General features: G+C 47.5%; 1 protein-coding gene across 1 annotated transcript in view; it reads right to left on the bottom strand.

Moving 5' to 3' along the window:
* Positions 1-19,161, bottom strand: part of SH3PXD2A (SH3 and PX domains 2A) — a 252,573-nt gene extending 233,412 nt beyond the window's left edge. The window contains exon 1 of the mRNA XM_035547572.2: positions 18,982-19,161. Within this exon, the coding sequence (XP_035403465.1) occupies positions 18,982-19,053 (72 nt within the window). The 5' untranslated portion in view covers positions 19,054-19,161. The remainder of the gene's footprint in view (positions 1-18,981) is intronic.
* Positions 19,162-27,796: the final 8,635 nt, after the last annotated feature.

The raw sequence follows: 27,796 nt of genomic DNA, 5'->3' as shown, positions 1-27,796 counted from the left end.
CGCCAGGGGTTGGAGCTGTGGGAGGATGTGACCCCTGGCCAGGAGTAGCTGGAAGCGATGACATCTTACCCCAGGCACAGGATAGCATCCCTGACCACAGCCTCAGGCTACCAGCGACCAACAGACGAGCTTTTCTTCCAAAAAAGGAAATAATTGGGGACTTTTTTGCTCCCTGAATTGGCTAACCACAGTCTCAGAGAGATGCCAAGACAAAGAGTGCGCAGGGAAGAGGACCAGTGCCACTACGCACCAGGAGCCCGACTGGCTCTGGGAGCCAGCCCCCAACACATGCAAATCCCAAAGCGGTCCCTCACAGCCCTCACTTTGATGCAGCAACATAAGGGGCCCTCTGCGAGTGCACTGCTGCCCTACAGAGGCAGGGCAGATGTGGCCTTGCGGCTCAGACCAAGATCCTCCCTCCTGCACCCTATTCACCAGCCCCCCAAGCTGTTATCAACCAGCAAGCTTTAGCCAAGCCTAGGGACGGCTGTGACTGTAGCTGTCTCTAGCTCTCCTAGCTTAATTTTGGACCCATTTCTTCCCACGTCCATTTGACATCACCTTCCTTGCCCTGCTATTTGCCTCACTGCTGAGCAGCTTCCAAAACGTGCCTGCTTTCACCTTCCAAAAAACGTGCCGTCCCAAGCAGGATGCTGCAGAGGGGGACGCAGACGAGGGGCAGCCCGAGAGCCAGGTTCCTTCCCTGGTGACTCCATGCTCTACTCATCCCTTCTCCAGCGAGCTCCAAAGAGCAGAGAGAGGCTGGGACCAGCCTTAGCACAGGCAGGGGAAGGCACAGCCTGGCTGTCAGCAGCACTCACCTGCCCTCCTAGGAAGGGGGGAGGCAAAGGCCGCTGCCACCCGTCGTCCTCCTCGCGGGGAGCTGAAGACACACGTGCTCACACCCCTGGGTGCAGTTCCTGCCTCTAATTTAGCACTGCATGGAGCAAAGCTCTACCCAGCCAGCCTCTAAAAATAAAAATAAGCTGCATTTTGTCGCTGGGGCAGCCCGGCTTAGCTCCTCTGCCTCTTGCACGCAGAGGCAGCACGGGGCTTTGCCCTGCCCCGTCCTGTCCCCGACAGCTGAGCCGGGATGTGCCGAAGGAGCCGCCACTGCCGCAGGGCCAGCTGAGAGCCCCGTGAAAGCGAGCTGCCGGCTTCTGCCAGACCTTGGGGAACAGTTGCTACAGCAACTTCAGTTTCTTGTCCCCTGCACACATACACACACGTCTCCCCCAGCGCTGGAAACATTTGCCAGGAGAGCCCGGGTCATTTTTTAACACCATCGGTTCGTGCTACCCAGGGAACGCTCAACATGCAGCTCAATTCTGATCAAAAATAAATCATGTCTATTTATTAGAAAAGTTCTAGTGAGAAGCTAACAATAAACTTCACTAAATGAAAAGAGTTTTAGGGCATCCTTTGGAACACTACCGTATCTCCAAATAAAACAAAGAAAAAAACACCACGTGTCTGAAATTTGGCTGATTTTCAGCAGCACTAATGACAATGGTATTTATATCCTGTTCCACCTTCTTCCAGCACGAAGGAATGCTCTTACAGCTTAAGAAGACAGCAACAAACACAGGTTTATAAAGCCACAGACTGCTGAAACACAAACACATTAAATCAAATTAGGAGTTGTAATTTCAGAGAGGGAGGCACCCCGAGTTGTGATAACACGCTCTTCTGCTGGCAAATTCACAGCACTCCATGGCCAGAACCATTATTAGCACGTTTCTTTATGAACACCAATTAAACCAGGGCAGAAATTAAGAGACGTTCCCAAGGAAACTCAGGGAAGCAGCGGTAATTAATTGCAAGAGAGACCTCAGCTTCACCCTCAGCTCACCAGATGAATCATTTCTTGTTTCCAAACTCTAAACCACACTGGGGAGACGCAACCAAAAGCCCCCGCTCCCCGAAGCCATTTCAGACTGCTTGCTAAACCACGCAACAGATTGATCAGACACATTACTGAGGCGCTGTGATTAACGTTATTACACGTATTAGTTAATTCACGGTAATTGTGCATAAAGCTTGGCTTGCTACTTGCCACTACAGCTCACTGCTCAAGCACGAGGAACCTCGATTCCTCTGCCCGACAAAGCCCCACGGACACGAGCAGGGATCCGGATGCAGCAGAGTTCATTGGCAGGAGTCGACTGATTTTTTCCCTCAGCTGCACGCTCCCAGTGCAAGAGAACTAACCAATTCCTGAAAAACCACCTGGAAGAAAAGGCTGCAGAGGGAACAGTTTTGCAATGCACGGTCTTAATTTTAACCCCCCTTTGAATATTTTTAAGTAGTACAGTAACAACAAGCCCTCTAAGTATTTTACAGGGAGAGTTACACTGCTGAACGTTAGCCTCCCTTTTTCCAAAAATAAGTGACAGCTGTTGGCAATCCCTCCATCTCCTCCTGCTAATCTCCATCTGCCAAGGAGGTAACACGGCCTCAGGAAATGGGCCCAGTACCTCCAGCACGTTATCGTGAACGCTGTCCCGCCTTCCAGCTTTCTGCTTTGCTTCATGCCTTTGCGGGCACAACATCCCTGGGGTGGCTGGCGGGGGAGCTGGGCATCAGCTGTTTGACCTGCGTGCCTGTAACTGCATCTGATACCAGGAGGCTCGTTTTCACACTGCCAGGTCCCACCGTGTGCCTGCCCAGGAGGTAACATTTCGTGCCTCCTCCCTGCTCAGCTGGGAGCTCCATCTCCGGTCCCTCAGGCTAGCAGCTTAAGTGAGCTGCTCCTTACCGTGTTCGGCAATAAGCTAAGAGAGCACTGAAGGGTCATCCTCGTCCTCAGCCCAGAGCACAGTCCAGCAGCTGGAGCGGGGAGGGACAGCGGGGTCACCAGATCCTGGCCGGGATGAGCAGAAGGGATTTGGGGGTGGGCAGCTCAAGGACTCCCAGGATCGGTTGGGGTTTCCAACACGGAGGCACTCAGCACCCCCTGCAAAAAGGCTTCCCAAACACCACCAGCCCCCAACTCCAAACCCCTTCTCTCAGGGCCACTGTTCCCTAAATTCACCGCTACCTGCTCAGTGACAACAGACAAGTCGTGCCAGGTCTCCCATCTTGCAGACAAAAACCCTTAAGACTGATCTGGAGCACTTTCCTTGCAGAGTGCCCTGAGGTTTAACCAGCTGTGCAGGAGGCTTTCACAAGCCTTGGAGAAGCCGTTAGCAGCATCCCCATGCATTCTCTGGCATCCAGCTCCGGTTCCCCACCACACATTTTTCAGCCTCTCCACGTAGGTATCTTTTATGAAGAAGCTCCGCAAATAAGCTGCCACTGAGCAATTATCACTATCGCAGCACAAATCTCTCTCCAGTTTCATTGTCACTTGTGGAGAAGCACAAATGCACCGAAGACACCAAATATAATTTTAGCAAGTGGTCTCTGCTCATTTTCGATCAACAGAACAGTGAATTTAAGCCGAATAAAGGCAAAATTACTGCCAGTTGTTACTTCTACCAGCGCTTTTGAAACAGGCTACAAGTCTTAGTGTAAAGCCTAATGCCTTAAAATATAGGGTACGGTGTTCCCCTCTTGGTTCTCCCAAAGAAATGAACTTTGGCATCTATGACAGAGTTAAACATTTGAAGAATACTTGAGTCTCTCAGAGGACTTTGATAAAAACAAGTTGCAGCCATCATAAAGCTGCCTTATTTCACTGATAAGAAATTGGAGGGTAAGAAAAGACGACGTGTAAAAACCAGCACTGAGTGCAACAGTGAGGACACTGAAAAATGCTCATGTCAGGTCCTGGGAACATTCCCCGGCAAAGGAGGATGGAGAAACCAGCCAGCAAGAAGGCTGGCCAGGGCCAGGGCCAGATCTGGGAGAGGACAACTTGATACAGCTTTTCTGGAGTACAGTCAGCACCCAGCTTTGTAAAGGGGACAACGTCAAGCGATGCTGATTTTAATGGCAGCAGATCTGTAACTGCAAAATTCGGCCTCGATGGGACTGACATCCCAGGGGTTGCTGTGGCCTCTCCCTTACCCCAATGACAAATGCCAAAAACACTCAAAAAGAGCAGATATGGAAGCTGAAAAGAGAGCGCATTCGTCTGAAACATCCCAGCATCAGTTTTGGATCATCAGCATCCCAAAACCTAGGGAGCAGCTTGCTGATACTCGGCCCGGTTATCTCCGCCAGTACACCAGTGACACGGCACGTCACCCCCACGCCTGCCAACGCTACAAGCTCCAAACGTGACCCTGGCTCTCTTCCCCAAGCACCGAGAAGCTCTTGTTGTGTTTGGCTCCCCCCTTGTCCTCCCTTCACAAAAGCAGCACGCTTCCACAACGTCAATCTGGAATTATTTACTGCTGGTGAAGCTCAGGCGGAAACCGCAGGCCACCTCACTTCTCACCCCAGCGGGACGCCCTGGGGACGTGTCCCCCGGGAGCAGAGGGTGCCCAAACGCCAGGACTCACCCAAGGGCTCTGCCAGCTCTGCCGAGTGCCTCACCAGGCGAGCTGCTGCCCCAACGTCCTTCATCTCGCCTGCTCTGCTCCCAAGGCTCGCTGAAAAGCACTTGATCTGTGTTTTCAGAACATTAAATAGACGCCATCTGCTTAAGATTACCCTCATTAAAGCTAACGTGGGAACATAATCAGCCGTGTTTTCTCTTCGCTGCTTTTGCAAGTGGAGTGTCACTTGCAAGGCTTTGGAACTAGTTTCTCCGAGATTCCCTGAAGGGAAGAAAATGAAACCATGAGAGAACGTGCTCCCCAACAATTACCCTCCTTCATGCTGACCCAACGCACAGCTCAGGGCCAGGACAGTCCTGAGAGCCCGTCTCCTCCACATCACATCTGCCTACAGCTGGCAAACCTCCCCTTGAGGTCAACCTCTTCCAGGGGCTGCATCTGGCTGCCGCCAGCATGGGCAAGGCCGTGCTCCGCAGTGCGAATTCTCCCTCTACATGCTTGAAGTTGCCCAGACTGAGCTGTTAATCCGTGCCCGAGCTCAACAGTTCACTTGTATTCAGCCTGCTACGCCTGAGAAGTGTGGGGCGGTGAAGTCTGTATGCCTTTGAGAGCGGCCTCCTCTACAGGAGGGTGCGGGAGCAGCTCAGCGGAACGAAGGCCAAGAAGGGATCGGTCACTTTACAAAATAGAGGAGAGAAGTGAGACAGGAGGTCAAAGCAAACTAAAAGTGACCTGTTTATGCAAAAGACAATACTGGAATCAGGATGGTCATGAATAAAAAGCTTCTACACTGGAATTGAGGCTTCCAGTCAAGCCAACCCAACCACCTTGAAGGGTCACATGCAGGAATGCAACACGCTCACATACCATCAGCGGCCTAGATCCATGTTCTGCAGTCCCATGACCCACTTCACAGCACTTTTAACCATAAAAGAAAACTTTCTCCATCAGCCCAAAATTATCCACCAATCTTATGAGGGCTCTGAAAAGGGACTTCTGCCAGAAGATATGTTACTCTGCACACATTGCTCTCCGTGCCTAATCTGCCTACCTTGCAAAGAAATGCCGATGCATCGAGTGTTTGGGGATGCTTTGATGAAAGGCAGTAGATAAGTTCAAAGTCCATATATATATTAACAGTAATACCAGACACGATATCTCTACAGAAATAAATTGCCACTTGACCCAGGGCTAGAAAGCAGAAACCGATCTGTCAAGGCCCAGACGAGTGACACCAGCCCAGAAAAGCACGACGGGACCCACAGAAAAGCGTGCGGAGCACAGGAGGGAGCTGAGAGCGATGATGGGAGGCTCGCTTCCTTAATGCGTGCACAGCTCTTCCTAACTTCAGCTGGCCACGGCTCAACAGCTCTCACTAATATTAGCAACATGCAGCGAGCCTCAGAAGATCGAGCTGGTGCCGTACGGTTAAGGGACATCTGGGAAAGCATCAGAAGACCCAGGCTTGGCCGAAGGGAAGTTGAATCTAAGCTCAGCTCCCTGTTTTCAATGAAGTTAGATGCTAACTGCATAAGAGCTAAAGAGAGGACACTGTGTTAACTTAGCCTTCAGCAGTCAGCAGATTACCGACTTTCTCACCCAACCACACACCTCAACATAGCTCGGGTTTAAGAGGTGTCAGCCCTGTCCCCAGAAATTTGGAAACGTGTACTTTCAGCCTTCATATCAACTTTCAGCAAGGTGTTCCACAGCTTAATTACACAGTGTGGAAAAACTACATTTAATTTCATCCCACCTCCTGCCCAAGAATGCCGTAATTCCTGCACCTTTGCCGAGAGGCTGAACCTGTTTCTCTCCATCATCTATTCGTCCCTGTACCACAAAAACCTAGGATCTGCATTCAAACAAGCATCTCTTTCTCTCCCCGTTCCTCTGCTTCTAGAGTACTTCAGCTGATTCAGGATATCATTTCGGACAGATCTTAGTATGAGAAGGACTGGACCACTGCCAACCTCAGAAAAACAAACTAGAGCTAGGGATGGAAGACTTGTTTGGTTTAAGCAGATTAGCTCCCAACCACTGAAGGTAACTTTATAAATCTTTACTTTCATACCCTTTGCAGAGACAAATGGAAATAAGTCTAGAAACAAAACAAGGAACAATAGTTACAAGAATGGTATGAATGGCCTTATTTCATCTATGGTGAGTGTTGTTTCTGAAAACTAAGGAAGATAATTTATAACGTTAGCAATTTGACAACCACTCTATTTAACAGGAACTCTGCTATTGTGTTTGAAACAAATGGGAGCTAGCATGAGAAGAAGGATTGCCACTGGCTATGACTTGGCTATTATTTTATCACTTAGGCTGCAAAACCCCTCAGCTTGTCTTGCACGAGGAAACTCGTGAATTTAAGAATTTGTTACAGCTAAAGTTACTGGAAAACGAAGCTTTACAAACAGGCATCTGCTAAACAGATACAGGAGCCCCATCTCAGACAAATAGGCCGGAAAGTGTTAGCTGCAATTTCTAGGCCCTACACATATCCCATAAAGCTCCTGTAGGCTTTTGATGGGCACAGGGACCAGAACACAGCCAACAGTGGGAAGAAAGAGCCTGGGAATTCAGCTAACGACCCAAAGTGAATGGACATTTGCTGACGACAGCACTGTGAAGTTGGCTTTGGTGCTTGGCTTCTGGTACAACAATGACATAATGCTGTGTTTACTAGCAGGGAAATCTGAGGGTTGGAAATAGGTCTGTGAAAAAACCACTAACACGGTTTTCTGACAAGCCAACAGATTAACATCTATTGTCACTGGGGCAAGGCCAAACTCGCCTGGAAAAGGTCCAGGAGTTTGATGTCACTGAGAGGCTCGCAAGGACATCAGCTAAAGAGCGTTCCCATGTCACCTCAGCACTCACTACCGCATTACTGCCGAAAGCGAGCCATCAGCCAACATCACCACTCGTTTAACCCTTCCTATCACAACACGCAGCAAAAACAACGCGCTGGCCTTTCAGCAATAGGGCTTTGACTCAAATTTGCTACTGCTCACGTTAACCAGATGTAAATGATTGATAAAGGACCAGGCAGGAGAGAGCGCTGGCAGATAAATGACATGTTCGATCATGCTTGGACTGTCAGTCCTGCGTTAGTACTAACTAAGTAACTAACTCTGCCCTTCTGTGAACAGAAACAGTGGGCATCATTTCTTCATTTGACTCCTTAGGATGTTTTCAAGTCCCCTGTGACCCAAATCATGTGGCAAGTTGCATCCTTAACTTGGTCTGAGTCAAAATCTTCATCATAACCCAGTCAACACCTCTTACACATGCAGCAAGACAGAAGCCAAGAAGTTTCAGCTCCTCACCAAGATCCCAACTCAAACCCAAAGACACCCAAACTCCCACAAATGCCAGGGCCTGGTGACAAATGATCACACTCTACTCACCAGATGAGTTAGAGCCCTGATGGCTTAGCATCATCATACGACAACTCGGTGGGCAGAGCCCCATAACGCCCTTAGCACACGGGGAAGGCTTTGAGCCACCTCTCTTCAGGTGCAATGGCTGCTGGAAGCACATCAATGCTATATTCTGTCCTTCCACAGACCCTCAAACACAGTGGAAGCCTTCAGTGCTTGCTCACGAGATGCTCTTCAGTCCAGTTCTACCACACCAGAAGGTCACCTAAAACTTCAGAATTAAGGTAATAGGAAACAACACCATGGCAAGATTGGTCCTTCTTGGAAGAAGGAGAAAAAAAATTAGAGTAAAAGAGTATTCTTAGGGTCCGTCCAGGACTCTGGCTTCAGCTCCAACAGGACCTAAAGATCCACTGCAAACATCTGTTTTCTGTCCCATTTCTCTGGCCATGCCCTCTTCTTGCACAAAGGCAGAGCCATGCAAATGTTAAAACAGAAGCACAACACACGCACACAAAACCTCACATCAAAACCCCAGTTGCTACCAAACAACTACACACTTCCCAACACAAGAGAAGAATTACGTAAACCAATAATCCCAATGCTTATCGTGACCAACGCCAGGGCACGCACAGTGTTACCCACAGCTGAGCAGACCAGTAGAAACCACCACCAGGGCTGCCCCAGACAAGCAATCTGGCTGACATGTTCAGCAGAGAGGCAAAGGCTCCGAGTTGCAATGCCCTGCTCCCATCCCCAGGGGTACAGCCTCTGATCCCGCTCACTTGGGCAGGAATCTCAGTTCTTTGAAAAAAGAAGGAGGCTTCGTGTGAGAGGGAAGCACCTCTCGCACGCAGCATCGCTCTGCAGTGCCACTAGCAAATTGCCAGTGCGATACAAACAGCCACTGATCCTCAGGCAAAGGGAAGAGCAAGAGGTTTAAAGACAACAATTGACTTCTTTTTTTTTTTTGCCCTGAACATGGGTCCTGCAGCCTCCAAGGGTTGTCACCCAGGACAAATTCACTTAAAATATTTTTTAGTTAAAAACAAACTATGGATACTTACCTTCCTTTACAAACCAGGGATGTCTACGTGCAAGGATGAAATGCACGCTCCAGCTGCCCAGCACAGAAGCAGGTGGAAAGCTGCTTCCCCAAACCAGCCCAGAGTTTTGACACAGACTGTTACAATCACAGAGACAGAAGCAAAAGATTAAACAGAAAATTTCTTCTAGAGCAGTAACAGCTGAGAGACAAGACTCTTCCATATGCCTCAAGTGAGAGTATGTTGGAGGCTGGTTACTGCTTGAGATATGAGTAAAACAACCTGTGTTGTCTTTATAAAAGATCACCTGCTGAGGCATTAGAGGAAAACATATTTGGATTTGGGGAAAGGAAAGAACTTATAAAGGTTGTCCAGGGCTTGTACAATTCAGAAGATATAGGATTGCTACCTTTCAGCATGTGGAAAACCAGCACGGATGCTCCTCTAGTATTAGTCACTTCTTATTCTTCTCTACTTCAGCCGAGAGCTCTGATCTTCCATTAACAGAAAACAAGCAGCCCTTACATTACTAAAAAGAGATGTTAGTACCAATGTTCAATGTTGGATTCTGACAGTTTTGCCTGAGATATACATACACACACAACTACATATATATATATACATATATACACACACACACATGCACAGTTTCCCTGCTACTCCGGCCTTTCCAATCCCACAAGCCAGTCCCAGAGCTTGCTTTAATCCCACTTAGGAAAACGCTGAACTCCAGGCTTTCCTCCTGTGACACGCTCGAGAGATGGGAGGGAGGGAGATGCACTTAATCGGCCCTCCGTGGCTTTCTTCCAGGAAAATACTTCACATATCCTTGTTTGTTTGTTTTTAAATTCTAAGTGATTTTAATGCCGGTGAAAGTTGCTGGAGTGACAGCCCTGGGAAACTGCAGGCCTCCAAACTGAGGCGGTAGCAGGGGCTGTGCCAGCTGCCCTGCTCCTGCTGGAGGCTGGGAGCCCCGCTGGCTCTCACAGCATCCATCCCACGAACCGCTGGTCCCCTGCTCAAGAGGAAGCAGGTGTCAGAGTGCCAAACTTCCAGGCAAAGGAAATTCACTGAGCTCAGCAGCAGTGCAACAAAGCACTCGCAGGGCAGGGGAATAGAAGATGACAAAATTGTTTCTCAGAGTATTTTGCTTGAGGTGTCAGGGGTCTAAAGGTCCATCCACTGGAACAGCCCACCAAAACCACATAGGTAGGTGAAGTTATAAGCAATAATAGAACAGCCTGAGCTAAGGAGATGGAAAATCTCATGTTGAGGAAGCAGTTAGAAATTCTTATCTTCGTGGAGTAAGGAAAATGGTAATTCAGGTGCTCTCTGCTGCAAGGGGTGCCTGCCCAGAGGATTTCACCTGGGCTGCTGAGCTTTACTGACAGGGAATACAGACACTGCAGGCAGCGTCTCCCTGTCTCCTGCCAAGCCAGCTCCCCTGAAAGACCATCTTCGTCACATCACCCCAAATACTTCCACAGACCCTGGGACTGCAAGACGAGAGGGAATGCCCTAGAGGAACAGGCTGACAGCCAAGAAGCATGCCCGGCATCCTAAATGTGCATTTCCTCAGAGAGGAACGTGGCTTTTGTATCAGCTCATTCATTACCGTGTCCGCCGAGCGCTGCTAGGGAAGCAGCGGTCTGACTCCCTTGGTCTGCCTCCCTTTTCCGCACAGCGACACGACCCTGCCAGTCTGCAGCCACCGCTCCAAGGGGTGGAGCTGCTGGGAGAGGACCCAGATTCAGGGGTTTCAAAGCCTAGGCGATCAGTCAGTCCCTAGGTACCACATCCATCCTCACACTTCACAAAAGGTAAACCCTGTCTGCCTTGCAGCAGAGCACGCTGAGATACAGAGGTTAAACAAACAGCCCAAGGCACAACACCGGTAAAGACGACCAGCGAGCTCTCCTACCACACTGCACGGTGTCTTGTCTGTATCACACTGGGTGTTGTTAGTTGCAAACTTTAAAGTATGAAATTGATAAATCATCCAGGAATGCTTGATTTATAGGCATGCTTGCAGTATTTCGGGGGCAGCTTTGGAGGACTTCTGTAAAGGAGACAGAACAGCAGCGCGGAGCTCCTGCTTACACACAGCTATGGTTAACACGGCTTTGCATGTTTCTCCTGATGAACGTAGATAGGGATGTTTTCCTTACGTACAAGCTTGTATCAAGCCTATAAAAATGTTCTACTGAGTACTGAGAGCCTAGGAACTTAGTGCAGCACTGTGTTTGGCTACTGTGGTTTATAGGAAAAATGAAACACGGCCCATCGGTCAGAGAAACTGTGAGAGCAACATTTCAAAACAGTTATTGCTAGTTACATTTCAAACACAGTGTATCCAGGACTGTACACACATTTCTGGACACTTAAAGTCTGTCAACATTTTGTTCCATCCATCGAGTCAGGCACCACAAACTGAAGAAGTTCATTATGATAACAAATGTGACTACACAGCATTACAGCCTTATTGGGAAACCACAGTACGCCCTGACCCTCTGCTCGATGTCAGTGACTACTGAGACCGCTGAGAACACGCTGAAGCTTTATAGAGCAGTATCTGAAGCTGTGATGAAGACGCAGATTTGGGGATGTATGTTCTGGCCACACAAGTAGAAAGCTCCCAGTCCGGCAGTTGGTTGGTTAGCCACACACCGAGCTCCTCTCCCAACAGCTGGAACATGGACTAGTTTGGCAAAAATCAGCAGCTAAACAAAATCACGAGAAGAACATTTTACAAGTGTCACCAAAGGTCATTCCAAGCATGACAGCACCAGGTAACACCACCACGTTCAGGCACTTACAGGTATTACAACGAACAGGATCTCTCTGCTCTGCCTTCACTCCGGAGCAATTTGATGTCTTATTACATTATCCTTCCTTACGTTATCCTTCTTCACCTTTGCAATTCAATGTTCCCTGCTTAGCCAAGAGTCAAGACTAACATTCAGGTTTGTCTGCATGCTTCTTAGAACCAAACTATCCCTGCTTTGTACTAAAGGCTTTTACACATTCAAAAAATATATAAATACATACAGTAAGTACACCGTATTACTGACATTCAGTGAACGTGACTCGGAAAGACTGACTGGGCTGTTAGTATTCAAATGGAAGGCAGTACAAAGAAAAAGTGAGCAGTGGGAAGGTTCTAATTAGGTTGTGAGATTTTCCACTTCAAAATCCTTTCAGGTAAAGAAATCCACTCTGTTTTCTTTTGCCTTCCTCCTTCCCACTCCCCCAAAAAGTGATGATGCCCCTGCCCAAAATAGAGTAACAAAAATCCTGGAGAGCAGTTTTGCTTTTATAGTAAAGAGAAAAGGAGATGCATTATGATTAAAAAAAAAAAGAGAGAGAGAACAAAAAACAAACAAACAAACGTGGTATTTACAAACTTCTGAGTAAAACTTTCAATAAAGCCTCTCTATAAAGGTGTGAGCCAAGGCCCAGGGAAGCTACCGGGAGTTTTTCCGTTGACATGCCTGTATTTTGGTCTCGACTCGACCTGATTAAGCAGCAGACACCTCCAATTTCAAACAGTATGCTACTGTGCAGCTCTCTGCCTTTTTCACGCAATATTTATACAGCATGCTCCAGGCCAGAAGGTGCCACTTGGAGCTACAAGAAAGCATTCAGCTTCACAATGCCAAGCCAGGCACGGTGCTGTCAGCCCCCTCTAATAATTCTGCTCTTCTCCATGGTATCTGGGAACCAATTCCCTTTGTGCGAGCAGGCTCCGATTAAGAGGACACAGCATAAAAAAGGAAAATAAAAAAACAACATCTCACATTAGAAGGTCCAGCTGTTTCCTCCCAGTTGACTAAATTAGAGAGCTTGTACGTCACCTCCTGCCTCAGGTAGGGTCACATTGAATCCCTCTTCCTGTTTAATCCATATAAAATGGGAAATGGTTTTTGAGGAAGACAATGGCAGAATATGAGGGTATTTTTTCAGGCTGAGCACTTTTATCAGATAAAGTTCAAGACTGCTTTAACAGCCAAAGGAAAAAAAAAAAAATGCTTCCACGCACTTTATGGGTGGCTGTGGGCCCAATCAGCTAACCTTTCTTTGCCACATCTTCCCAAACGAGCCCAATACTGGCACACACCCTACCTGGCAGGGACGGAAGGAGGGCAGTGCATTGAGACGCCCATGGACAGGGCAGGATCAGTGCACGGGACCAACAGACAGGCTGCTGTGGGATGCAGGAAGCCTTGGCTCCATTCCCTATTTCATCATTTGCTTCCTTCGGATGTCTGCTCGTTTCTCTCTTCAGCCTCCTCCTCTGGGAAAAGGGCACGATTTCGGTCCCTCGATTCCTCTCCCTTTTAGCTCAAAGCAGCCAAACTGGGCTAATTCTGACCACCAAGCCCTGCAAGTTGTGTTGCACAAGTGGGCCCTGGCACCCGTCCACCCACCCACATACTCAGGGCTCTCCAGAAGCCACAGAGGCCACCCTGCAGCTCGCAGCAGCTGAAAGCGTTTCTGCTGTCCCCTAGGCCTACATTGCCCTGGCAACCAAGTCCCAGTAAGAGTCAGTAGGGGCATCCCAGTCACTTTTAAAATGGACATTGGAGGCTTTTGGAGCCGTTACCCCCAGCTCACGGGCTTGCTAAAAGCTTTTCAGTGACTTTCCTTTTGGCCGCCCTCCCAACGTGCCGCCGGCCTAACTCCGGGAGAGCCAACGCAGACGGCCTGCTGGGGCTCAGAGCCTCCTGCAGTATCTCATCCTGTCCTAAGACGACAAACCAGGACAACTACCTCATGTTTCGATTGGTTTTTAATCTATTTCTAAGGCTGGGGGCAGCCATTTACTTGGCAAACTGGTGAATTTAGATATCACTGCCTCTTGGCTTAACGTTACCCACCCACAGGTCCAGTGGAAGGAAGGCCTGTGAGCGCTCCTTAGCCTGGTGGGCCACCCCGCTGCCCTCTGAAGGGGCTTTCAGTTTTAGAGGTAATAACTGCCAGACAGGGCATGATGAAAAGCAGGTAGATGCCTAAAGTATCTCAGCTGCTTTGCAAGTATGCCTTGAACAAACTCAAAGGGCTGTGCATCTCTTGGGTGCTTCCTAAGGCAAGGTAACATGGCAAAGACCTCAAAGGCAGATTCGCTTCCAGATATGACACTGGGAGAGCAAGAGGATGCTGAGAGAGGGCAGAAAGTCAATCTTCCATGGCACTGAACAGAAAAAAAATGGATGTTACACTGGCATTATAAAACAGTGGTGCTTGAAAAATCAAAAAAAAAAACCACAGCATGCAACGTCTGATGTTAGAGAAGAATTTTGCTTCCATGAGCAACACTTCCATCAACAAGTGGTTACAGTGCTAAGGAAGTGAGCAGTCCTCTGAGCACTTGTGGGTGCAGGCAGCTTTGGACTAGTGAGGTTTGATCTCTCCCTTCTGCTCCTCCAGCCATTAGGGAGCAGGGGCAAAGAGTTGAACTAACCTGCAGAGAACTGTATCCACAGCTTCCAGATTTGCCTTAGAAATACTGACTTTTTATATTCCCATCACGTCCTATCAGACCTAAAAACAGTGTAAGATTTACATCTCAAACAGGCAGAGCAGTGGAAATCATCCTTGAAAGACACAAGTCTGCCCCAGCAGGGTGGTGGTCCTGATACAGAGCAAAGCAGAGCAAGGGAGAGGGAATTCTACCTGGCTGGCCTTCTCCTGAGCTCTCCTTTGCTCCATGCACAGGGATCGCAGCCATTTTTGACGTAACCCTTGCCAGTAGTCAGAAGTTCAGTTCTGAGGAATGATGAAGTCACAGAGAAGCCTACTAATTTTCTGGCTTCCTCCCAGCACCCGAAGCAAAGATAATAGTAATAATAATAATAATAATTCAGACCAGTGAGTCAAGCTGGATCGTGGGCCCTTGAAAGAAAGCCACAGACAGTTTCCTGTTGGGGGAAAAGGAGAGGGCAGAAAATGGAACAGAAGTCCTAAATAGGTAATCCATCTGCTCACGTAACATCTCCTTCTGCTTCACATCAATTCCCTCACAACGTCCACCTGCAGGCCACCAGCCGTGTGACCTCCAGGCCCATCATATCCTCATGTCCAGCTCACTCTGGAAGAGATGTGGCTCATGATCTCTAGCTCTGCTAATTAAAAAAGTCAAAAAAAAAAAAAAAAAAAAGAAAGAAAGAAAAAGCCAGGCTGAGTTCTTCTTACCCTGAGCTACTGACACTCCCAGCACAAGAATCAGGGCTGCGCTAGATGACCCCAACAGGGGGAAATCCAATCCTTCTCCCATGGTGCTGTGAAGAACCAACACAGGATCAAACATCCTTGCCGCTAAACCCATGACTACACCCATGCAGCAGAGAGGCTCCTATGAGAGCCCATCACAAGTCATTCAGGGGTGGCGTTAGGAAACGATTACCATGCAGAAGAGCTGGGACAGCAGGCAGGCATCTTATGACTAAAATCAGCAACGCACCTCGCTCATTTGACTGGAAAGAGACAGGGAAGCCAATTCTAAAGCAAGAGCATTTTACCTTCCCTCTGCGCTGAACAAAGCTGAAAACCACACAAAGCCCCACTACAAGAGGAGCAGAGCAGTGCTAGAAGAGGAAATCTGTACTGATGTGCATATCCCTGCCCTCGGAATAACACAGACACACTTAGAGACCTCAGAAATGACCTCAGGCATATAAATGTCTGCTGAGATAACGCACATCACTAATCAGCCCTTTGTGGAAAAGCAAGTGGTCAGGAAGGGCTGGGGAGGAGCCTGTTAATTTGGCTTCTAATGAATGTTTGCCATTACCCGGCTTGCCTTGAAGCTGCGAACAGGTGAAGGTGCTAACCCCTCCTCACCTTCCTGAGTGCAGGATCAAGCACATCTGGCAGGCAGAGGCACCCTGCAGGGCTCCTAAAGGAGGCAGACAGGCAGTAACTGAGCTATCTGTCTGGAGAAAACTGGGAAGCAGAGAGGGGAGGGGAGCCTGGCTTGTTTAAGCTCCTCTAGGAAGGGTTAAGGGAGGCAAACATCAACAGTGGGTCTTGTTAAGTAAGGAAACCATTTCTGGTTTGGGGTTTTAAATTCAGCCAATCGCAATTTCAGATTAAAAGCGAGAGAAGCAACCCCAAAACTGACCAAATTTCCACACAACTGAGAGAGAGACTTTAGGACCATTTAAAACTTAGCAGAGGCTAGAAAAGGAATTTGGATTTTTTTTTTTACCAGCTTTTTTGTTCCAGAATCATTAACTGACACCATCAACCACTAAATTAAATGTCCTAATTCACCCAGCTTCACCACAGCATTGCTCAGTCAATGTATGGGACCCCTGTTGTGCCAAGGCTCTTCCCATCAAACCCAGACTTGACCTTCCTGACATTGTTCTTGCTTTTTTAGTAAAAAGGGAGAATGCAATGAGATTTAGCATTTTTATAGTATCATCAAGTGCAAATTAATTTTAAGACGACCACCTGTATGGAGAAAGAATAGGAAATAAATTCAGAAAATCAAAAGTTGTAGGAACAGTAGTAGCTTATACTAGCGATACACCATAAAAGAGGTATGTGGCTATTAATCCAGCCTCATGTTTATTCTTCCACATGCTGCTGTCCAGGCAAGCCAAGCAGGATGCAGCGGGAGGCACTGCAGACCCCTTCCCTAGCGGTGATCCCCTAGGAAGGACAGCTGCCTGGGTTCCTATCAAATAGCACTGGATCTAAGACTTGCATCTCTTCTCACGTGCAGAGCCCTACAAGCCTTCCAGAGAGGTATTAATCTCTTTAGAAGTTTCACGCACAGGGCTCACAGCAGATGATATGCAAAGCCATCTCCTTGTTTTTTCTTTCTCGAGTCAAAGCCACAAAAGCTATGCTAGTATCATCAAAGACATCTGCTCCAGGGAATGATCCTTGGCATCTAGGCCAAGCAGCACAGGGGATTACGTGCTACTCGCATTTAGCCCTCTCCACGTGCCTACACTGCCTAAGATCTGCCTCCATCACGGCCCTGAAAGATGGCAATTAAAAAGGAAAGGGGCTCAAGTTAAAATGCCTGAAAAACCCACATCACCATCCTCTAGAGAAATACATCATTAATCTGATGCCATGATGTGTCGCGTGGCCTTAAGGCACGGCATGAAGGAGTTTACAGATGTTGGAGGCAGGCGGGCTGTATGGTATTACAGAGCAATATATGGCAGAGCGCACCAAGCTTCGTACTGACCAAAGTATACATGGGCGATGGAAGGAACTAAATCGCAAGCCACCTTTACGCTTATTGTGGAAGAAAATAGTTGCATCGCGGTGTAAAAGAGCGCAGATACTAGCAGCCAGTGGATCAGATCCAGGGAGTTAAATTCTTTGACAGCGTTGGTTCACCCTGAGTGAATTATTCAGCCAGAGCCAGATGAAAGGCTGCAGCACATACATCTGCAGCAAACTGTAATCTAGGAAACAAAGCAGCAGCCAAGACTTCTGGACCTGCGGGTTAATTCACTCATCTAAAAGAAAGAGATTCACAAGGACATGGATCATTTTTAATTGAATTACGCCAATGCTTGTTTGTGAACCAAAATCCATTGTGCTGAACACTGTTCAGCCAGAGACAGAGTCAGCTGGACGAAAGGCAGACACAAAACTATTCACACAACAAACCATTTAATTTGCAATTTTTTTTGACCAAGAACTGGACACACAAGGATATGGAGCTGTTGTGCAGAAGACAACATTAGAAACAGGGTATGGAGAGCGGGGTGAAGGGGGAGAAATAGTTTCCCACTAGAAGCCTTGTGGAAAGCTGCTTGTAACAATTTGGGTTACTGTTGGTAAAATGCAGTAACAACAATCATCAAGGAAACATGGAAGCATTTCTGCAGGAGAACAAGAGAAATATTTTGTTTCACGCCTGACAATACAGGATTTAAATCCCTCTTCTCTGGTTATTTTCCAACAAATAACAAATTAACTTCAATTTTCCTGGTGATCAGGAAGCTATTGTTCCCAGTTCCTTTGCATAACTTGCTGCTTAGCAGACATACTTCTCTACAGAGGCTCCAGAGCCTCTGCTGCCAAATCGCGGCCACCTTTCAGGTGAGATAACAGCCTGCAGTGGTGTCAGCCACAACCCAGTAACAATTTCCAAAAGCAGTAGTAGTCTCTCCCACGCAGAAGCGGTAAATGAGTAATAGCCTGAATGCCCAGGTCCAGCTGGCAAGCTGAGAGGACGAGACCTGGAGCTCCCACCCCTACGAATCGGGCACAAGACATTTAATTGCACAGCGGATCAGAGCTTCAGCCTCACGTCTGCAAATCAGCATCTCTCAGCAACATAGTGCCCTCTAGCCTTGAGCTGGGTTACGGTTGATGCCTTAGAGGAACAAGCTCAGTGATATGATATGCTAATACAAAGCTTCACGTCCTATCTTTGGTCTTACCTTTCAGGTAACCCATTCAAACAGCAACCAGCTCCAAAGAAAGCTGGCAGATGTGCAGTGCCAGGGCAAACAGCGTACTCTGAGGGGTTTCACTCCAGATGCAGCACCCCTTGGGCTTTTCCTTACCGAAGCAGGGTGATTTACCTTCTGTATACACAAAACCTAACCTGTGTATCTAAACACAGGTCGTATTCTGAGAAGAGAAATAAAGGACTACGTGTAACTAAAACCCAGAAACAGAGCCAGGAAATGAAGAAAATGTGTCTTTTCTCATTATGTGGATGGGCAAAAGCTACTCCACCGTGAACTCCTGCAGGCAAAGAGCCTTCCACATGACACCCTGCAGCGGCAGGGTCTGAGAGGTTGTTAAACCTCACCTGATGCCGCTCTGTTAGCGGCAAGGTGTGAAAGGAGGAAGGCAAACGCGAGATGAAAGCGAACCCACATGCTGAGGGTGCCTTGATAACCATCCAAACCGCCTCCACCCCCCAAAATAAAGGTCTCGATGTAACTTTCTGGGAGAAAAGGAGCAAAACCCTGTTCAGCACCTCTGGCTCGGTGACCCTACAGCAGGCACCGGGCAGTGCCTGGGATGGACACAACGCGGAGGAGAGCGTCCCGTCGTGTGCTGGAAGGGGACACACACAGCCCGGAGCCCCCCGGGGCGCTGCCCCCCGCCACTCACGTAGTGCTTCGAGGGGTTCCTCCGCTTCTCCACGTCCACCACGTTGGCGTCCAGCACGCTGTAGGACAGCATCGCGGCGCTCCTCCCGGTCCCGGCGGGGCTCCCGCCGGCTCCCTGCACCCTCCGGCCGCGCTGCCCGCCGCCGCGATGCCGGCCGGCGAGGCAGGCGGGCAGGCAGGAGGGAGGAGGATGCCCCGCTCCCGGCTCCGGCTCCGCCCCGCGCCGCGGCGGCGGCGGCGGCTCCTCTCCTTTCCCCTTCTCTCCCCTTCCCTCCCCTCCCTCCGGCCCGGCTCCGCGCCCTGCCCGCAGCCTCCGGCTCGGCGGCGGCTCCGGCGGGAGGGGCAGGGCTCGGCCGCCGTCCCCGCCTCAGGGCGGCCCCCGGCGGGACGGGGCCTGAGGGGAGCGGGAGCCGCCGCCCCCCGGGTGCTGGTGGCGGTGGGGAGCGGGGGGCGCGGCCTGCCCTGAGATGGCGGCCGCCCGGTGCCTGCCGGCGGGGATATTCTCACACGTCCCCCTCACACATCTCTCCCCAGCCCGCTGCCTCTGCCCGGCCTCCAGGAGGTCCCCAGGGGCCGAGGAGGGCTTGGGAAGGGTGGGGACCCTCGGGGCACTCCATCGTTGCAAAATGTGCCCCAAATATGGCCAAGGTCACACCAGAAACACAAGGGTCCGAGCCCAGCCCTCAGCCCACAAGGCCCACGGTTTATGGCCGCTGAGGGAGGTTGGCAATGTCCTGGCCCCCTACCCAGTGATGAAAGTTGGAGGGAGGTTGCACAGACTATCACGGGGGCTTTTAGAGTGATAACCGTTTCATCTCTTTGTATATACATTAGATACTGAAACAACCCTTATCCTCCCCTGGTCGCACTTCAAGAAGAGCTTGCCCAAGAAATTTCAGGGTGTTCTTATTCAGTAACGTGTAATTACTTTGCATATGTTTATTCTGGAGGCAGTTACCTCAGAAAAGGTAACTTGCATGTGATCTCCCAGCCAGCAGCTCGCTTTATGAAGTTCATTAGCTATTCACCAAATGAACTGAAGTCACTAAGATCTCTATTTCCTCCACTGACTGTAGTGTCTTCGATCGCAGCCTGAACAGATTTTCCAGTAAGCTCCCTAAGCACTGCTGACAGCTGCAGACCTGCAAGTCTAGGAGTGTGGAAAGGTCCCAGCTCTTGGCAAAAGAAAGTCCCCTATTTACAGTGACAGAACAGTCAATCTCAGTGGGATTTCACTATATGCTCTATGAGCCCACTTTTTGAATCACAACTTTTGTACTGCGTTATTAACCCTTCAGCAAGGATCATAAGATACACACTGGAATCACAAAGTCACAGATACCTAAGCCTGAAGGCTGATGTTTCAAAGTGAGGAAGTCCATAGGTGGTTTCCACAAGCAGCTTAAAAAAGCAAGGAAAAACAGGAGCAACGCCACCAGCATACAGCTACGTGCTGCATAACGCCTTCCTTCCAGACTGCGGAGAGGAAGATGCTTGGACCCAGCCTTCTCCTCTCTCCTCAGCTGCTACACCCAGTTCACCAAAACTAGTGAGCAGACAGAGCAAGTTAAATTTCTGATGTCCCATTCCAGGCATGGAGCATATGCTAGACCAACTCTTGGTGTTGGGATAGGAGAGGAGAAGTGTCCACCTCTATTATCACTTTCTCCTTCCAGTGCACTCCCTTCTCTCCTCTTTGAGGGACATCCCACCTCTAACCCTCATGCATGACACAAGGCAGTATAGCAATTATTTACATTAGGAACCTTTACTGTTTAGACTGGCCAAGAAGTCCCTGGTGTGCAGAGCAAACAAAGAAAATTCTTCCCCGACAATGTAAATATTCAAATAACGCATTGATAAAAATATGCCCAGCATGATAAGTCTTCTGGGTCTTGGATACCTCTTTCCTGTGAGCCATTATCTATATACATTACACATTTCATCCCCTTCTCCCATTATCCTATCCAAAAAAGAATAAAGGTTTCCCCCATCATTAAAAACACTCAGGCTTTGTTTAAAATCAGCTTTCAAAACATTTCATTGTGAGGGAAAAAGAAAAAAAATACATCATTCTCCAAACACTTTGCCCCATCCTTCCTGACATTCTTACTAATTGGCATCTTTTTATGGGTATTCTCATCTGTTCTTGTGAGGAAGGAGCTGCTATTTTCAGGGAAACCTTAATGATGCTTTGGGGTTTGTGCTCCCTTAGCGACTACCCTGTACTTTCACGGTATCTAGTCCCCTGTTCACCTTTCCTCTGTTCAAGGCAACTTAATTCTCCCCTGTTCCAGACAACCTTCTCCAGCTGCAAAGCCTGCCCAGCCCTTGTCAGATCTGGCTCCCCTCCTCCTGCTGTCTAATGATTTTGCTCTCATTGTCACCTTCTGCTCTCCTTGTTTGCTTGCTGCATCCATCCATCTGCATAGGAAAAAAAAATGTATGTTGCTAGGGGCATGGATTGTTCTTCTAAAATATGTACAACACCCAGTCTAGTGGGAGTCCGATCCCAAGCTATTGCAAGACTAGCAGAAAGTAACCAAAACCCCTTATTATGCTTCAGGCTTGAGAAAATCGGCTCCTCTCTTAGGCAGCAGCTGGGAAAATGGAGCTGACAGTGCCTGCCTGGCCCTTGTGCTGGAGAGCCAGGCTCAGGCTGCTGGGGCTCAAGGAGAGAAAAACAGCATGCAGCGAAAAGCACAGCAGGCTCGTTGGATGGCTGGGCCCACGTGCTGAAGAGCTTGTACCTGACTGGGACCATGAAAACACAGACCAAGCAAATTTGTAGGAAAATTACTAACTCTAGGTGTTTTAATCTTAAATGTCCTAGTTTTTATATTTCTTTCTTAAAGTCTTTCTTCCTGAAGTCCTGTCACTGCATGGGAATATCACTACTAACAATCACTTGAATTTTAATATGTATATTAATGTCAATATTAACAGCTGAGTTAATAATTCACCTCTACAGACTCATGATTCCAGTAAAATCCATCTCAGGAGCTCCCCAGGAAATTCAGACTTCTGAAGACTGAGATAAAAGAGCTATTTGAAAAGCATTTTTTCTACTGATTTGCTAGGTGAGTGCTGGGGCATTTTTTTGACTGAACAGGTAACCATATTAGCCTCACAGACCTAATAGAGCTACAGCCCAGCAACCTCAATTTCACTCCAATTACAGAAAAAGCTGATGCATGACAGAACGTGCATGTGACGGTCTCAGAGCTGGAGCATGACTTGGGTTTTCATATTGCAAGAGAACTTTGTCATGATGGCAATTTTTTTGTAAATAAGCATTAGAGTTGTAAATTGAAAACACTTGGATCATAAAAACAGTGAGAAAATCAAACAAGGGACAGACCATTAAGGGACCTCCATTAAGGCCATTTTTAATGCTTCTTATTAATTCGTGGCATATCACTGTAGATAAGTAACCACCCCCACCCTCCCAAATATCATCCAGCACACTGTAGCCTAACAACCTTTTCTGAGTGTCTCGAGTCGCTGTTCAAAGACATTTCCTTCCTGCTTCTGCTTTTCTATTTGTCAGGGCTGGGCAGCCAGGTCTGCCCTTGTGACAATCAAATGTTTTCCTGTCCTATTAAGTATGAGAAGATTTAACGGTGCTCAGCACCTTGGGTGGAAGCAAAATGCCCCATGAGCTCAGCCTCCTGGGGGAAGGGGAGTGTTTCGGTGCTGTGCATGACAGATTAGCCACACAACTCATTACTGGCAAGCAGAGTTGCATGCATAATCTGCTAGACATGGTACTAGAGATGTGCCCCTTAGGGTTTTTTTGGCTCTGATATGCAACAGCACAACACAGAGGCTTTGTTACACTCCCATCTCAGCTTCTGTACTCACAAAACCTCAGTTTCTTAAAAGGGTTGCTTGCCATGCAGTTCTTCCACTTCAGGTTTTCAACATACATGCCTTTTGATACGAGTGACAAGAATAGTAGAGCCTGTCTGGCATTCAAATCTCAAACTCTGAAAACACAAAGCATGATGCAATCTTTTTCTTTTTTTTCTCTCTTTTTTTTTTTCCAAGTGAGCTGCATCTCATTTTCTTGGGAAATTACTGCTCTTCAAATGAAATTCACTCTTGAGATAAATATGTCCAGCTAATGTGGCAGAGGGAGCTGATGATCCCAGCTGCAGTCCTGGCCGAGCAGCCCTGTAGACTCGGTAGCGTGCCCCTTCCCCTCCCAGACTGCACCAGAGCACGCTGCTTTATCAGCCCATGTGCAACCTAGTATAACCGAGAACACAAAGTAATTATTCCCCCTGCTAGCAGTGTACATGCTTTCCCAATGGCTAACAGCTTTTTCTTACACTATAAGAGCTGCTTCACCCTCTCTACTTAAATTATAGAATATACTTTTCCTGAGGCGCTTTTCCTAGAATTTAACCTGTCCATTACTAACGTTATCTTTCAGTCCTCCCTTACCGGAGCTGTGGATGAAAGACTTCAACAGCAGTAGGTGCATCACACGCTCTGCTTAGGGTAGTAGCAGCAAACAGCAGACTGTTTTTCATTGACATACACTTTGTACTTTTCCATTGTTATGAAGGTTTTGTAGATATCTGATAACATGGTTAAAACAAATAAAATAAAGCAAGCCCAAACCGTGCTTTTCTTATGCCTTACATAAACATCAGGCTTACATTTGTGGCAGCTGAAGTTTTTCAAACTTATCACAGGTTTGGATTGTGATTCCCCAGGCTAATTCCCAGGTGCTGTCCCTGACTTCAGTTGTGCTCACTGTTCTCAAAAGGAGATTTCAATGCCATTTTCTGCCTCAGTCTGCAAAAAACTTGGCAATCTGTTGTTGAAAAGGCAAGCTTGTTATGACCGAATTAGAACTAGGAAGAAGTATTCTTCATTTGCATTTTCTTCCCATGTGGCCTCTTAGCATACACATGGACACTGAGTCCTCTGTACTAATAGATTTAAAATTTCTACCAAGTCCTTTTTAAACTTGAATTTCCTTGTTCGCTATTTTTACGCATGCAACCCCTCCTGAATCAACAGTGATTTTATTACTTAGAACTTCTTGTGGAAGACAAGCTACGGTTTCTCCGGCAAGGCCTGGTTTAGGTGTGCTTTTCACCTGTGGAGTGTGGCACAGGACCACTGGCCGACATGCTATCCAGGTAATTCCAGTCATTTCTTTGGATTTGGGCATGTATTAGGCTGTGTCCATGCAGCATGAGAGACAAAACCCTAAAAAACATTTCACTATCAAGAGCATTTGTAAGCTGCTGGTGAAGTGGCTCTTTTCCTCTCCAGGCAGGTCTCTAAAAGGCAGCCAAACACACAGAGACCACCTGTGGGGCACAGGCAGGTTCTTCCTTTGGGGCCATCTCCATCAGGCAGTAGCAGCATCTGAGTGACAATTACGTTGCCCTGAACATTTTGATCTTTAGAGGCATTTTGGTGGCCAGCTCTTACTTTAGCCTCTAACTTTGAGCATCAAAGGGATCAGTCTTTTCAAAATGACGAAGCACCCTGCAGAACAGGAACTGTTGAGGGACAGTGTAAGGAAGGCATAGAAAGAGCATGTATTACTCTGCTCTGGATAAATTTGTCCAGCTGTTTATGATAAATATTCTCTTACTCCATTTTTTTTCATGCCCTCATTTCCTTCCTTGCTTTCTATTTACAGAAAATAAAATAGTACAAGTCCTTGCTTTCATTACACGCAGCACCTGCTGCCTGGTCTGAAACAGATGTCTGAAGCATCATTAGGCAATTATTTCTTAGCCTTTTTCAATGGACTAATTTCAAACATCTTTTTGCTAAATCCTCCTCTCTCTGCTTCCTCTCCATTTCTCATCCTTTCCTACATTGGGAGTTCCAACAAAAACTCCTCTCTGTATCACTTTGCTCCTGTTATGTTTGTCCTGGATCACTGTACCCCCAGAAGAACAAAGAGAGAGACTATAACTACTTTGAACCAGGAATTAAGTTCAAGAGACATTCTTGGAGGGGAAAAAAAAGACAAGGTAAGGGAAGGAATCAATGAGAGAGTATTAGTCAGCAGTGGAGGCAGCAGTTTCAGAACCCCTGCTGGCTTGTCGTGGCTCAGTTCTTTGTGGACATTACAGCGAAGAAGAGTTTTACACACATGCAAGGCCAACTCCTACGCTCTCACTGGGAATGACTTCAGTTTTGGCAATAGGAGAAAAACCGAACTCCAAACACCCGTTTCCATTTCCCTACCACCTTCTATTTTGGCAAGAAAGCACATTTTAAAATCAGGTAGGCCTGCAGGGCTCTGATGACTATTGTTGGGGAAGGCATTTGTGGGAACAGATTCCTCCCTCTTATTTCCAGGTACCACTGCAATGTTTGGATGAGGTCTCCACCACTGGGAGGAACTTCTCAGCTCGGTAACAGCCTTGGTGCATGCTTCATTTAATGCCATCGACTCTTACACAGTGACATACACTTGTGATTTATCTTACCATGCTCCCAGCAGAGGTGGGACTACTTTCCTCTCTGCTTTACTTCTAATTTGGGGAAATTAAAAAGATGAATTAAGATTAAGGCTGAGACATCTAGTTCTTCTATCAAAGCAATAGTTTAGCTGCAGCTCTTCCTCCAGTTTTCAAGCAAGACAAGCAGATGTTTAGGCCCATACATGCTCGCACATTCACAGCTTGCTCATCCCAGGCAAAGCTGGCAGAGAGCTCCAGTTCTGGCTGGTAGGAAAGGAGTGTTCACTCTTCCAATCTATAACAAAAAGCAAGCTAAAACAAGAGTGTAGGAGATGTTGTGCCAGGTTAATTGGCACCACGCTGTTCGATGGTTCAACTCTTGCTGAAAATTGTTCCTTTAGGTTATTTCTTTCACTGACAAATTCCAGGTTATGTTATGTTCGGGCAATCTTGTTAATCTGGGCTGGTTTCAACTTGTAAATTACTGTGACTGGATTAGTATAGTTGCCATCGCACATTTAAAAGGTATTAGTGGGAATGGGCTGGTGGCATCCCTAACAATGATAAATTCAACTCTCTACCCTGACACAGATGCTGCACCTTTACCAGATTTTAAGTTCATTTGCAGTTCCCCATCGTGAATGTTTGCCTTGGGGTGACCTCTGCTAGCCAGCTTCAGGCAAAACAGTCTAGTCAACTCTTAAAAGAGCACTGCAGTGCAAGAACAAATGGTTCTTGTGGCAGCAAAAGTTACAAAAAATGGGTTCTTAGAGGTTGTTTTGTGCATGGTTTCTCTGGTGTTATATGACTTTCTTTCTACCCCCTTATTAATAGCACTAATCTGGGCCTCCTCCTTTTACCTGTGCATCCACTTTCTTGAAATGTGCAAGCCCATAATGTCATCGGGTCCTTCACTCTTCTTAGCCAGCCAACAGCTTACAAAATCACTTGAGCTGGTGGGACAGAAGAGGTTGACAAATGCCCAAATGCACAGTATAATCACATCTGTCACACCAGAGCATAAGGACACTTTCTCAGGGAACAAAAAAAAGGCTAAATGGGGAGACACTAACTAGTAGATGCACAAACTAAAAGTCTCTAAAAGTCTGCCTCAACTTTACCAATCATGTCTGTGATGAAAGCTGCCTTGATTTGACACTTTAAAGTGTCAAGGAGAGGCGGATGGTTTCTGCCATCTGCAAGTACAGTGTGTACTTGCTCTAGTTTGGGCAAGAGACAAGAGTTTTAATTTTTAACTATGTTTATTTTCATGCTTGGATACAAGAAACCCACAATTAGAAACTTGGAGGGTGCTACTAGGTCGGGGGTCCTGGGAGGTAGGAGGAGGCTGTTTCCCTGAAATTGCAGCTTGTTCCTGCTGCACGCTACGTGGTGAAGGAAAGATCCCCTCCTGGTGCCTTGGGAAGAAGCAAGGAACAGCCTGCTGGAATCTGAACGGGGCTGCGAACCACGCCAGGTCAGTTAGGCAGGGGGATTATACCGGTGTTTGCAACTGTCAGAGGCTGACAAGGATAGAGTTAGGAAAGAAAAAGGGAACGAAGTGGGGAGGAAGCAGGTTTGACCATGATGTGTGGTGCAGAGATGAACTGAGACTGTGAATGCAATGAAAGGCCTAATAAATGACAATTCGAGGAGAGAGTGGAGAGCAGAAACAGGTGACAGAAGTTAGGAGGAAACCCTCTGTGCCTGACAGGGCACGTTGCTGGGAACGAAACCCAAGATTCCTGACTCAGCATTTCCCTGCTGCCAACAAACATCCACAAAAATGTTTTCATAATGCTGGGGGCTCCTAGAGGATGGCGTCCAATTATTATAACTACTCTTATCTCCTGTGGTGAACATTTTTTTTTTTGCTCACCAGCCTGCACTGTTGGGGCAGGAGGGATGGAGACTATGCTCAAAGAGCAATAAAGAACACAGCACCACACCAAAAAAGGAAGTTTCAAAATTCAGGTTGCCTGTGGTGTCTGAACTTGCTCCCCTTCCATTTAGAGGTAAGTATAAAGATACGATCTTTGCTAGGCACATCTTTTCCCCAGTAAGCGACAGGGTCGGCTCGCTCCCAAAGTAAACCAAACAGCATTTCTTTGACAAGCAGATTTTCAGTACTTTGTCTCCTAATTCTTCACATGGCTCCACTGGCTCCACACCTTACTGGTTGTTCATAAATGAATTGTTATTCTGGATAATGAATTAGCAACTTCTTCCGTGTATGGTGCTCATCACTGAAATAAGCAAGTATGGACAGATCCACAGAAGTAGCAACTTAGGGTCACAGAGCCAATCTCTTTTTTTTTTACACTTATTACTTTGAAAGAAAACCTTCACTTCTCAGGTGGTTTGTGTAAAATA

The sequence above is a fragment of the Cygnus atratus genome, chromosome 7 (genome assembly GCF_013377495.2).
Source record: "Cygnus atratus isolate AKBS03 ecotype Queensland, Australia chromosome 7, CAtr_DNAZoo_HiC_assembly, whole genome shotgun sequence".
NCBI lineage: Eukaryota > Metazoa > Chordata > Aves > Anseriformes > Anatidae > Cygnus > Cygnus atratus.
The sequence above is the reverse complement of the archived record's forward strand: the minus strand, read 5'-3'. Positions and strand labels throughout refer to the sequence as shown.